The sequence below is a fragment of the Gekko japonicus genome, unplaced genomic scaffold, assembly GCF_001447785.1.
Source record: "Gekko japonicus isolate JY-2015 unplaced genomic scaffold, Gekko_japonicus_V1.1 scaffold751, whole genome shotgun sequence".
Classification (NCBI taxonomy): Eukaryota; Metazoa; Chordata; class Lepidosauria; order Squamata; family Gekkonidae; genus Gekko; species Gekko japonicus.
In genome coordinates, this window is record NW_015169196.1 from 777,925 (window position 1) to 792,267 (window position 14,343).

The following is a 14,343-nucleotide window of genomic DNA, read 5'->3' on the forward strand; positions in this document are numbered from 1 at the left end:
TGAAGGTTGCGGTTAATCCCTTTCAGAACATCACTTGTCTGGATTCAAGAAAAAATCAACCTGACATTAACTTTTGGACATGTTATCATTCTAAACACAACATGGACCACATGTGTTATTCACTTGCTGAAAGTCAGCCCCCCCTCCCCCCTGCCTGAAGGTTGCGGTTAATCCCTTTCAGAACATCACTTGTCTGGATTCAAGAAAAAATCAACCTGACATTAACTTTTGGACATGTTATCATTCTAAACACAAGGTAGCAACTGACTCTTGATACAAGATTTCAACAAGTAAAAATTCTGATCTACTAGAATGAAGTTTCTGCAAAATCCCTAATCTGTGATAGGATGTCCCGGGGCCTTTTTCAGTATAATGCAAAAGAAAAAGAGCAACTCTGCAAGAAGGAAGAGCCAGAAAATAATACTGTTGGTTAAAAAAAAAAAGACCAAGTAAACCCTAGAGACAGATGAGGCAAACTGAAGCTTTTGAACAAAACCCTTTTAGCTATCGAATTTTTTTTGCGGAAATACTGTTTCTTTTTCCACACACAGTGTGGATTTCCACACACAGTGTGGATTTGTAACATCCACCAACTTTTGGCTTTACCTTTTTTTTTAATGACCATGTTATAAAGTCCTGAAAACAGGACTTAATATGAAAATGGAAACACTAACAGACCCTGACAAGAGTGGTGCTAATTTGCACATTTATGACACTACACACTTCCCCACCTGAAAAAACTAGACAAGGATAATGCTGCCAAAGGAACGCCACCAGCTGGAGTTGCTGGAGAATTAGCATAACGTGGTTAAAACTGTAAAACAAAAAACAAAACAAAAAAACCTTTAAAAGCACAATCTAACTACTCTATAAAGCAATAGGCAAATCATTCATTATAATGAGTCATAACAATGATTTGTGCTCTTCCAAGTTTTTATTTTATGCCCCTCTGTTTTTCCTTAAAGACAGGAGGATAGACAAAGACTGGAAAGTTTGGGTCATATGGATCACGGCTCCACTGCTATGTCTGGAATTTTCTTATAAATATCCTATTGCTCTGAAGTTCACAGGCCTGGCTGAAACAGCAGGGACAATCTCATTTGTACTTTTATAGTAGTAGAGGGATTTGCAAGAGTTAACGCAATTTTCCATAATATTTCTTACTGACTTCACGAATAAAAGGAGAGTTTCCACTTTTTCGTCACCAGTCTAAAGGGAAACAGGACCTTTCTTTTGTATTTAACAAGGTTTTTCAATGTGCTGATAATTTTAAAGCTACAGAGCAACCTGATTTTTGTTAAAGTGGAAAGCATTCAAGCCAAACCTTTGTGGGTAGCAGACACTGCAGTAATCTACGAGACATATACTTTGCAACAGATTTTATTGCCTGCTTTGCAGCTTTATGTCTTGGGGGAAAAAGATTACTGGGGGAAAGGGACTAATCCTGTTAAAGAACTGCCTCCAACCTCAGGGAAAAATTCAGATCAAAGAAAGATCATAAGGTGTTGTTCACAACTTTAATACATCTTTTGCCCTTGAAATTTAAAAAGCGTCATTTCAATCATCAGTCAGAATTTAGGACAATTTTCTTTCTTCATCTCAAGTAAACAAGTCTTTCAAAGTCTTTTGCAAAATTTTACTTCAATGAAACACTCATTCCAGTCATACATTTAGCTCACCATTTCTATTTCCTTATTCTTTTTCATTAGGGATGTGATTAGTGTAGCAGCCCATTTTCTGGATTTCAGTTCTCTAAACTTCATCATACTCTAAACTCAATCCAATGAGCTACTGATGCGTGAGGACTTCCCCAGTAGTCCCTTTTGGTTTCTGAAAAGACGATACCCTGAGCTGTGAGATTCCAGTGAGCAAAAATCTATAAAGGCTGGGGGGACTGCTATAAGTGAAGAAAGGGAATTGGGCAAAATTCAGGGGTCATTTCCTGCCGGAGAACCCCAGAGCGGCACTCTGGCAGTAACGAGCCCAGGCCCTGCCCCCTCCCGAGGGGGGAGGATTAAATGCCTGGCTTCCCTGCACGATCTTCTCTGAGTGCCCCACAGCTGCTGGAGACAAGAAGGCTGGAGACAGGAAGGGGAGCTAGGCAGACATGCCCTGCTTTCCCCCTGAGCCTCCGGAGGCTTGTTACTGCCGGAGCACTGCTCTAGGGCGCTCCTGCAGGACATGACCCCTGAATTTTGCCCAATTCCCTTTCTTCACTTACAGCAGTCCCCCAGCCTTTTGTGGAGAGACTCGGGGGGGGATTTAAATGCCTGGCTTCCGGCCAGGTGGGCTGGGGGGGGGAGCAAAGTGAGAGGGGATTTAAAGTTTAAACCACTTTTCTCTAGAGTCGCACAGTAGTGGCGGCACAGTCTTTCCATTGTATTATATATATTCTTTGCTTTCCCTCCCTCCCCATTTTGGCAGACTGGCTGGGGAAGGGAAGGGAAGGCTTTTGAAGATGCCTCCCCCCTTTTTTGCTTCCCCTTCTGACACACTTCCAGTGATGTCAGGGTGTGTGGCATATGCTAATGATTATGCTAATAGCAGGTATGCTAATGAGTTCCTGCACCTCTTTTTCTACGAAATCACCCCTGGCAAAATTTATTTACTTTATTTATACTCTGCCTTTCTCTCCCATGGGAACCCTTATATCAATTTCTTCTCCTTCATTTTATCCTCACAACAACATCTGACGTAGGGTAGGCTCACAATATGTGAGTAGCCCAAGATCACCCAGCAAGTATCCATGGCACAATGGGGATTCAAACCTGGGTTTCTGAGATTTCCACATTCCAACCATTACATGACCCTGGCTTATACACTCCTTCCTGTTCCATTCATGATGATTCTTAGTATCATAGAATCATAGAGTTGGAAGGGACCTCCAGGGTCATCTAGTCCAACCCCCTGCACAATGCAGGAAATTCACAAATACCTCCCCCCCACACACTCACAGTGACCACTGTTCCATGCCCAGAAGATGACAAAAAAACCTCCAGGATCCCTGGCCAACCTGGCCTGGAGAAAAATTGCTTCCTGACCCCGAAGTGGCAATCAGCATTTCCCTGGGTGTGTAAGAAAGGGCCACAAGAACTAAGCACTGAGGCAACCCTTGCCGTCCTCCCTCTCAAGATCTGCCTAAGTTTACACAATCAGCATTGCTGTAAAAGATGGCTATCTAGCCTCTATTTGAAAATCTCCAAAGAAGGAGAGCCCACCACCTCCTGAGGAAGCCTGTTCCACTGAGGAACTGCTCTAACTGTCAGGAAGTTCTTCCTAATGTTTAGCCGAAAGCAATGTTCCCTCTAAGCTGTGGAGTCCTGTGAGCAAAAATTCTACTTTGTGAGCTGCTGGCATTAAAGTTGTGAGCCAGCGATTTGGCTGCTGCATAAATTAGTTTGCTCCGGAGCCCTCCTTTATGGGCTAAGACAAAAATGTGTGAGCTGGAGGCTAAAAAACTGTGAGCTAGCTCACACTAACTCAGCTTAGCGGGAACACTGGCCGAAAGCGCTTCTGATTTAATTTCAACCCATTGGTTCTGGTCTGACTTTCTGGGGCAATAGAAAACAAATCTGTACCATCGTTTATATGACAGTCCTTCAAGTACTTGAAGATTGTTATCATATCACCTCTCAGTCATCTCCTCTCCAGACTAAACATACCCAGCTCCTTCAACCATTCCTCGTAGGACTTGGTCTCCAGACCCCTCACCATCTTCGTTGCCCTCCTCTGGACACGTTCCAGCTTGTCTATATCTTTCTTAAATTGTGATACCCAAAACTGAACACATAACCTTTCTGAAATGCAGAGTAAATGCTGTGCCTAATTAAATGATAGTTGGAATACTGCTGTATCTAGCCTTCAGGGTCAGGGACCAAAGGTGGCACTTGGGGGGGGAGTTATCTCAGTGGCATCCACTAGAATGTGGTGTTATGCAGAAAGCGATTCTCTCCTCCATGCTGTTTAATATCTATATGCACCCCCTCACCCAGTTTATCCGGAGATATGGGCTGGGTTGTCACCAGTATGCGGATGACACCCAGCTCTATCTACTGATGGACAGCCACCCGGAAACAGCCCCAGGAAATCTTGATGAGGTGTTACAGGCTGTGGCTGGATGGCTACGACAGAGTTTAATCCATCTAAGATGGAGGTCCTGTACCTGAGTTGCGGGGGATTAGGTCGGGGTGTCAGGCTCCCAACCTTCGATGGGGCTCCATTGGTGCCTACATCGGGTGTGAAGAGCCTGGGGGTGTTCCTGGATGCCGCCCTCTACATGGAGACCCAGGTCATCCCCACTGTCAGGTCTGCCTTTTTCTATCTGAGGCAGATCAGGCCGTTAGCCCCATGTCTTCCTCTCTGAGACCTAGCTACAGTGACCCATCCAATGGTCACTTCCAGACTGGATTACTGTAACTCTCTCTATGTGGGTCCGCCCTTGATTCTGCTCTGGAAGTTGCAGCTAGTACAGATGCGGCAGCGCGGGTGTTGATAGTGATGTCTGTGAGGGTTCATATCCACCCGGTGAACTGCACTGGCTGCCTATTGAATTCTGGATCCGTTTCAAGGTGATGGTGCTTACCTTTAAAGCCCTATATGGCCGGGGGCCAGCATACCTATGAGACTGCCTCTCCCCATATGAGCCCTGGAGGGCACTGAGGTCCACAAACCAACATCTTTTATTGGTCCCTGGCCCCAGGGATGTCCAATTAGCCTCGACCAGGGTGGAATGAGCTCCCTTATGAGAGCAGGGCCCTACGGGACTTATTGCAGTTCTGACAGAGCTCTTCCACCAGGTATTTGGTCGAGGCAGCGGATGTCCCCCTCCCCCCAGCTTTTTTGGCCATTCGTCCACCAGTGGCCTAATCCTGACTGGACATCTGATTAGATACTGAATTGCTTTAACATCTGACCTCCTTATTTACATGGTATTTTATGACAATATATTATTATGTGTGTTATTTTAATATTCTTTTAATTGTATTATTTTAACTGTTGTACACCGCTCTGAACCCATTTGGGGAGGGCAGTATATAAACCTAATAAAATAAATAAAAATAAATAAAATAGCTACAACATAAAACATATCTGAGCAGGATGGCATCTATCCAAAGATATCTATCCATACCTGAAGAAGTGAGCAGCAGTGACTCACAAAAGTTCACACCTTACCACAATTTTTTTACATCTTTAAGGTGCTGCAGGACTCTTACTCTTTTCTACTGCTACCCACATGGTTTGCATTCTTGCACATTGCAGCTAAGTGGTACAGCACAAGAAGAAAGTGCCTCCTATGTAGTTTGGTCCATGTGTGGGGGAACATCTTAAAATTTCCCACTGTGGAACAAGTGTGATTGTGAATCAAACATATTCCTAATTAATTAAGCAGGGGTCAATTGAGGTATGTTATTGCTTCTTTATCATGGACTACATAAAATAAAAATGGCTTGATTTGTTCCATTCATTTGTTCCAAAACAGTGACTATCCTCTCCATTGTTGGTGAAGAGCCCTCTCATGTGAGGCAAGTGGGAATCCTTGTAAACAGAGGTACAGTGACAACTTGTGGTTCAAAAGGCACAGCTATTAGCAGGGCACACACTCTATTACACTGCTGGGGAGAGTGATCAGGAGACAGGGGAGTTAAAGCTTGTCATAGGTAGATCATTACCTGATAGAGTTCAGACTTACTGCTCCCTCTTTCCTCCACAGGGGTGCTGAGCCCAATAAGATGGTCTGCCTCAGGCGCATGACAGATCCTGATAGGTTCCTGTGGGTGCTTGGGGATTTTCCCACCTTGGCTGCAGAGTATCATCTTCCAGACCTCTTGGAGGATGGCTGGAGGAGGGCAGATGTTATCCCAATTTTCCAAAAAGGGAGGAGGGATGACCCAGGAAAGTACAGGCCAGTCAGTCTGACCTCTGTCCCAGGGAAGATACTGGAACAGATTTTAAAGGGATCAATCAACAGGAATCTAAAGGACAACTTGGTGATCTGGGGAAGTCAGCATGGATTTGTCCCCAACAGGTCGTGCCAGACCAGCCTTGTTTCCTTCTTTGATTGAGTGACGAGCTTACTGGATTGAAGGAATGCTGCTGATGTTGTTTACCTGGATTTCAGTAAAGCTTTTGACAGGGTTCCTCATGATGTTCTGATGGGTAAACTAAAGTTCTGAGGACTGGACTCTATGATAGTTTGGTGGATAGGGAACTGGTTGGAGAACCACACTCAGAGAGTAGTTGTCAATGGCATTTCATTGGAATGGAGGGGGGTGTCCAGTTCTGGGCTCAGTTCTGGGCCTGGTACTTTCCAATATTTTAATAAATGATCTGGATGAGGGTGTGGAGGGGCTACTAATTAAACTTGCTGATGACACCAGAATATAGAGAATTCAACAAGATCAGAACACACTGGAAAAGTAGGTGGATGTGAACAAGATGCAATTTAACAAGGATAAGTGCCGAGTTCTACAACTGGGTAACAAAAATGAGGAACACACATACTGGATGGGGGATACACTTCTGGGTAGCTATGTGTGTGAACAAGATCTTGAGGTATGAGTGGTAATTAAATTAAATATGAGCAGCAGGTGTGATGCAGCGGCAAAAAAAAAAGGCTAATGCGATCTTGGGGTGTATCAAAAGAGGCATAACATCCAAATTGCAAGATGTCATAGTCCTGCTGTACACTGCATTGGTCAGGCCTCAGTTCTGGAGGCCTCACTTCAAAAAGGATGTGGACAGAATAGAGGATGATCAGGGGCCTGGAGACCAAGCCCAAGGCTGAGGGACTTGGGAATGTTCAGTCTGGAGAAGAGGAGGCTGAGGGGGAGCATGATTGCTCTCTTTAAATATTTTAAGGGCTGTCACTTAGAGGAGGGCAGGAGCTGTTCTATTGGCAGCAGAGGACTCATAATAATTGGTTTAAATTAAGGGCAAGAAGGTATCAGCTAAATATTAGGGGGGAAATTACAGTAAGAGTTGTGCTCCAGTGGAACTTAGGGGTGTGATGAGCTCCTCCTCACTGACAGTCTTTAAGCAGTGACTGGAAAAACACTCATCAGGGATGCTTTAGGCTAATCCTGCATTGAGCACGGGGTTGGACTAGATGGCCTGTATGGCACCTTCCAACTCTGTGATTCTATGATTCTAATTCTGTCAAGTTTCTGACCGCTCCCTGGAATAGGGAGATGATCTGGGTTGTTTGACACAATTGTCTCTAAGAACCCTCTTCCCCTGAATGGAGCCAAACACTCCCTTGTTCACTGGGGAGCTAATGGCAAAGAAACAAGGACAATGGCTTCCACTGCTGGTAGAAAACTCAAAGTGAGACTGATCAAACACAGCATAGACCCGATATTAAAACCTATTCTGTGGCAGTCAAGATGGTGAAAAAGCAATATTTGTTTGCCACCATTGCATCTGCGCGTAATCATCTGGCTGAGCTGTTTCAAGTGGTTCAAGGACATTTTCATCATAGCTCCAAGGATCTGGACTCTGACCACACAACAGCCTGCTGTGATGAATTTGCTACCTGTTTTGAAGATAAAATTGCACAGATCTGCTCTGGGGTGGTTGCATGTCCAGATGATGTACCTTTGGCATCTGCTTGTTTGATATATATGGATACTTTTCAGCTTGTGGATTCCAAAGATGTGGACAAGATCCTTGGACAGGCGAAACCTACCACCTGTGCTCTTGATCCTTGCCCTTCCTGGCTAAGAAAAGCTGTCAGAGGGGAACTGACTGAGTGGGTAAGAAGAGTGGGTAAATGCTGAGGTAGTGGGAGTTGAGAGTGGGAGTTGTGCTGCCCATGCTCAAGGAGGCAGTGATTACACCTGTTTTGAAAAACTGTCCCTGATAGGTGCTAGGTTAGAAAATGTCTGGCTAGTCTCCAATCTTCCATTCTTGGGCAAGGTGCTAGAGCAAGTTGTGTCAGCTCCAGTGCTTCTTAGAAAAGACTGATTATCTGACTCATTTAAATCTGGCTTCAGGCCAGGGTTTAGAACAGAGACTCCTTTGGTCACCTTGACTGATGACCTCTGTTGAGAACTAGACTGGGGGAATGTGACCTGCTAGTTTTGCTGGATCCCTCACCTGCTTCTGGTAACATTGACCATAATATCCTTCTTAGCCACCTCTCAGCACTGGGACTAAGGGACACCATGTTAAGGTGGTTCGAGTCCTATCTGGTGGGATGTCTCAGAAGGTAGTGTTGCTCTGCCCCCTGACTGTTGACCTGTAGGCTGTTGACCTCTATGGTTCAGTCTTATTCCCTGTGCTATTTCATATCTACATGAAGCTGCTGGGAGAGGTTATCAGGAGGTACAGGCTGCAATGTCACTAAAATGTGGACAGTACCTAGCTCTACCTTTCTTTTCTACCTAATTCTGAGGATGCCGCTTTTTTAAAAAAAACAGTGCTTAGAGTCAGTGATGGGCTGGATGAGGGTTAACAAGCTGAAGCTTGTTAACCCTCATCCAGATGTAATGTATCCATCTCAGACCGTGTGCGCGGCCATTTCACCATGCGGTCATGCGAAGCGACTGAGCTTCGCTCACAGTAACAATGGGACAAGTGGATCCTAGTTGGCACCTATCGGCAGGCTAGGCTCCCGGCCTAGAGCCTATGGAACTCTCAGCCACTGTAAATAGCCAATCACTGGTGTGTGGATGTGTTTAGGGTGCGGGGTTGTGCACATATAAACCAGCCTGCGAGCTGGTTACTCTCGTCTTGTTTTGAGCTGAAATAAAGTATGAGAGCTGAAATCACTAGTAAGTCTTAGTACTTTTCAACAGAGGTTCTCGGAGTTAATAGAAAGACAGACTAGAGACTCCTCCCCCATCTCAGCTTAGGAGTGCTGCTTGATATAGCAGTCAACTTAGAAAACTGGGTGGCTGCTGTGGCTTGGAGTTCATTTGCCCAGCTCTAGCTAATGTGTCAACTGTGTCCGATCCTGGGGCAGTCAGATCTAAACCACAGTGATCCATGCCTTAGTTACATCTAGACCGGACTATTAAACTGTACTCTAGTTGGGGCTACCTTTGAAAAGCATTTGGAAGCTGCAGCTAGTGCAGAATGCACTAAACTGCTGGTCGCAGCCAGCTATTGGGGTCCTATGTAACCAATACTACAGCAATTACACTGGCTACCGTTCTACTTCTGAGCACAAATTAAAGTTATAGGCTTTGTCCTTTAAAGCCCTACATGGCTTGGGACCAGGGTATTCAGAGGACCGTCTTCTCCTGCTGAGGAATTAAGACTGTGAGGAGATGTCCTCCTGACTGTTCCACCAATTAAAGATACTTGTTTGGTGGGTACATGAGAAAGAGCCTTTTCTGTGGCAGCCCCACAATTATGAAACAACCTTCCCAGGGAGGTATGTGAAAAGTACTGAGACTTACTTAGTGAATTCAGCTCTCATACTTTATTAGGAGAAAAACAAGACAAAGTAGCCGGCTCGCAGGCCGGCTTATATGTCCCAAGGAAAACACATCCACATACACCCAACACTCGTGAATGGTCTATTTACAGTGATTAGATGATTCCCTTGGATCCCGATTGGCAGGAAACTAGGATCCGACCGGCTATTGTGTTTAGGAGCGAAGCTCAGGCCCTTCGTTTGGCCACATGCAGAACCAGCTGAAACCGGATCGCGCACATGGCCGGGTCAGTACACAACACCCCTTCCCCCATAGTCCAGAGCACACTGGCAAACATAGTCATTTAAGTATGTTGGTACTCTACATTCTCAACGTTCCGTAGTCCCTGGGGCCGGTGTTGCTGGAGCCAGTTGAGCGGTGACCGGTGCCAGTGACTGTGGTGCCGGCAGCTCTGCCCCTTGGAGTACGGCAGTGTATTCTGGTGCTGGAAGTGTTGGTGCTTGTCTGGGTGCAATCTCGAGGGAAACCGGGGCCTCTGGTGGGGATAAAACCCTTGCCTCTGGGTGATCGGGTTCCTTCAATTCCTCAGGGTCGTAGGGTAGCACCCGTCGACATAGCTGGTTGATGTGGTGATGGAGCAATTGTCCGTCCTCACTGAAGACCTTGTAGGAATGGGGACCCTTGACCCTTACCACCAGGCTGGAATCCATGCTGGACCCCGGGTGAAGTTTTGGGCATATACTGGGTCTTTGGGGGGGAAACCGTGGGCCCCTTCTGGAGACTCTGTGGCCGGTTCTTCCTCCGGGGCTTGATCCGGATGCAGGTTATCCAACCGACTGGTCAGGTGTCTCCCAAGGAGGAGCTTGGCAGGGCTGTGTCCTGTCATTGTGTGTGGTGTCGTTCGCTGCCCGAAGAAAAAAGCGGCCAGTTTGTAGTCCCAGTCTTTGCCATCCAAGCGGCAAAGTGCCTCCTTGGTCATGTGGACCATGCGCTCCACCTGGCTGTTGGTCGTGGGGTGCAAAGGGACTGACCTTACATGCCAGATCCCATAGTATTAGGTGAAGTCCTGGAATTCACTCGAGGTGAAAGCTGAGCCATTGTCAGTGACCAGTGTCTGGAATTCCCTGGGCACTGAAGATGCACCACATCGCTTTCAAAGACGTGGACGGCATCGGGACCACCTCCAACCATTTACAGTAGGAATCTACAAGGATGAAGAACAACTGCCCCTGGAACGGCCCCACAAAGTCCAAGTGTAACTGGGACCAGGGCCGGTGTGAGGACTCCCACGCACGAGTGGGAACCTTGGGGGGTTCAGGGCGGGATTCCTGGCAGGGCTGGCATCTCTTTACTACATCCTCAATGTCCCAATCCAGCCCCAGCCACCAGACATAGCCCCTGGCTAGGGATTTCATCCGGACCACCCCCGGATGTGTCTCATGGAGGGTGGCAAGGACCCATTCCCTCAAGGGTTTTGGGATAACCACCCTGCCTCCCCACAGCAAGCAGCCCTTGTAGGCCAACAGCTCGTCTTTATGGGTTGTGAAAGCTGCAAATTCCTTCTCTCCCCAGCCCAAGGACACCCCCTTCTCACTCAGTCCAAGACATGGCAGAGGATCTTGTCCTTGGAGGTGTGGCAGGCCACCTCCCGAATGTGCACGGGTTGGTCCGGGAGGGCGTTGAGAAATGCGAGATGAGCCGGGGCCAGGGCCAGATCCACAGCTGGCAGCTGGAGGTGGCTTAAAGTGTTCACATGGCCTATCGCCTTCCCAGGCCGGTGTACAAGTGCATACGAGTACCCAGCCAAAAAAACAGACCACCTGATCACCCGGGGGGACGTCATCTGCAGGGTTTGGCGATCGGGGGCCAGGAGGCTGAGAAGCAGTTTGTGATTGGTCAGGATAGTGAAAGGCCTGCCATAAAGATAATGGTGAAATGTCTTCACCCCAGCCACCATTGCAAGTGCCTCCTTATCAATCTGTGAATAATTACGCTCTGCAGATGACAAAGTCTGTGAATAATAAGCCACCAGAACCTCCCGGCCATCCAGCAGCCTATGGCCGAAGACCGACCCGACCCCATAGGGGGACGCATCACAGGCCAGGACTACAGGAAGGGCTTCGTCGAAATGGTAAAGGACCGAATCTGAGACCAGGAGGTTTTGGAAAGCCGCAGCGTGCTCCGGCCCCCAGACCCAAGGAGCGTTCTTGTCAAGCAGCCAATGCAGAAGTTCTGCCATGGCAGCCTTCAGGGGAAGAAAAGAAAGATAGAAGTTTAAAAGTGTGAGAAAAGCCTGTAACTCAGACTTGGATGTGGGAGCAGGAGCCTGGGTGATTGCTCAAGTCGTCTGTGGGGTGAATGCCAGTGCTGTCCACGGCGAAACTGAGAAACTCCACCTGGGGCACCCCCAGCAGGCACTTTTCTTTTTTAACCTTTTGTCCCGCAGAGTTGAACCGCTTGAGCACCTCCCGGAGATGGGCTGCGAAGGACGAAGCATCCGGGGCCACGATGAGCACGTCATCTAAAAATGGCTGCACTTCTGAGATTCCTTTTAACAGAGAGTCCATGAAAGATTGAAAAATGCCCGGTGCGACAGACACCCCAAACTGGACCTTAAAAGCACCCTTGTGCATAGCTATGGTCTGACCCTCCACTGTGGCAGTATCTACTGGGAGCTGTTGATATGCCTGCGCCAGGTCCAATTTCCCCAAAACCTGGGCCCCTGCCAGTGCGGCGAGCACATGGCTGACCACCGGTACAGGGTACGCATGGTCTTGGAGTGCCTTATTCAAAGTTAACTTATAGTCGGCGCAAATGCGCACCTCCCTATTAGGCTTAACTGGGGTGACTATGGGGGTTTCCCATTGGGCCGAGGCGATGGGTTCCAGCACTCCCTGCTCCACCAAGCGATCGAGCTCCAAATCAATCTTTGGTCGCAGGGCAATCGGGGGAGGTCTGGATTTGACCCGGATGGGGCGGCCGGCCGGGTCATGTTCAAGAGACATGGGGGCCTGGTGAAGCAGCCAAGCATGCCATCAAAAACACTGGGAAACTCCAAGCACACAGCTGTAAAGTCCTCCATCCGGATCTGATTAATTCCCATGATAGAGAGCCCCAAAGGCTCGAACCATGAGAGGCCCAAAAGACTGGAAAGCCTACCCTCCACCACCAGCAAATCTAATAGTCCCATAAAGTCCTTATACTGCACCTTGAACTTGCCCCAGCCCCGGACAGCCACAGGGTTTTTGTTAAAGTCCCACAACTTGATACCCCGTGGCTTTTGGAGGAGGGGTCCCCCCCGGGGACAGAGCAAGCACAGTGTCTCGACAGAGATGATAGAGAAAGACAAACCGAAGTCAATCTCCATGGAGCAGGGGGACCCCTCATTTAACACTTTCACATGCACTTTGTTTGGGCTGTGGGGGGGCAAGTTACATACCAGGTGTCACTGGTGGTGGGACGAGAGGGTGTGTAGATCGGAAGCAGAGTCGGGTGAAGTCTGGTGGGCCGACGACATCTGGCGCTGTCCCTTGGACCTGCAGACCCTGGCGAGATGGCCCGGCTTGTTGCAAGTCCTGCAAATGGCATTCCGGAAACGGCACAACTGGCGCTCATGCGCTTCTCCGCAGCTGGCGCGGGGGTAGAAGATGTGGAGATCTTGTTGCCTGATGACCCCACTGGGCGTGCTGGACACTGTGAAGGATGATGAACCTGCAGAACCTCCTCCTCATCGGACTCAGCAGAGGCTGCTGAAGCTTCTGTGCGGTGGACCGTTTTGCCGTGGTTGTCTTGGTGTTTCTTCTCATAGGCCGCTGCCTCCTTTAAGGCCATGTCGAGCATCAGGTTGTCAAGGCTGGCCAATTTTCTGTGGAGCTTCGGTTCCCAGAGGCCTACCACAAACTGGTTCATCAACGTGTCGGCCAGGCTTGGAAATGTGCAGCGGGTGGCGGCCCAATGGAGCCCGGCTAAGAAATCTATTGTGGTCTCGTCCGGATTCTGGATGCGAGCAAAGAAAGTGATGCGCTCAGAAATCTTAGTGGGCTTGGGAGCGAAATGGTCTGTCAGGGCTTTTACCAAGACCTTGTAAGTCTCCTCTTTCATGGTCCGTGGGCTGATCAGGTCCTTCAGCAACCAGACCATCTCAATGCCGCACGTGCTGAATAGCCAGGCCCTTTTCTTACTGGCGTCTGTGACATCATGGCATTCGAGATGGTTCTCCAGATGTTCTATCCAGGTTTCCCATTTTTCGGGATAGGCAGCATTGAACTTGGGAATGGTGCCCTGGCTTGCTGCCATCTTACGGATCTGTGGAGGAGGTGAGTGAAACTGCGGAGCAGCAGCAGCGGTCGAAGGCAAAGCGATGCTGCGCTCGGAGTCAGCGGTGCGAGGTGCGGAGCCAGGAATGGTGCGGTGAGCAGGAACCAGAGAAGCAGGGCACGAAGTGGAGCGGTGTGCCGTAGTCTTGGTGCTGGGTCTCAATGCAAGGCTTGGATCTTCTTGCTGGTTGTTCTTCATGGGAGGTAGAATCCCATCTTCATCGCCACTGAAAAGTACTGAGACTTACTTAGTGAATTCAGCTCTCATACTTTATTAGGAGAAGAACAAGACAAAGTAGCCAGCTCGCAGGTTGGCTTATATGTCCCAAGGAAAACACACCCACATACACCCAACACTCGTGAATGGTCTATTTACAGTGATTAGATTATTCCCTTGGATCCTAGGTTCCCGATTGGCAGGGAACTAGGATCTGACTGGCTATTGTGTTTGGGAGCGAAGCTCAGGCCCTTCACTTGGCAGAACCAGCCGAAACCAGATCGCGCACATGGCCGGGTCAGTACACAACAGTATGCCCATTATTGTTGTTCTTCAGATGCCATTTTTATTTAGGACTGTGATTTTTAAGGGCAGTGGTGGCTCAGAGGTTAAGATGCTGAGCTACCGACTGGAAGGTCGGTGGTTCAGC

The 14,343-nt window shown here is 48.2% G+C and overlaps 1 protein-coding gene across 1 annotated transcript in view; it reads right to left on the reverse strand.

Annotated features, from left to right (window-relative positions):
• Positions 1 to 10,359, reverse strand: part of SLC25A21 (solute carrier family 25 (mitochondrial oxoadipate carrier), member 21) — a 179,390-nt gene extending 169,031 nt beyond the window's left edge. Inside the window, exon 1 of the mRNA XM_015416318.1 lies at positions 10,073 to 10,359. Within this exon, the coding sequence (XP_015271804.1) occupies positions 10,073 to 10,359 (287 nt within the window). The remainder of the gene's footprint in view (positions 1 to 10,072) is intronic.
• Between the last annotated feature and the right edge of the window lie 3,984 nt (positions 10,360 to 14,343).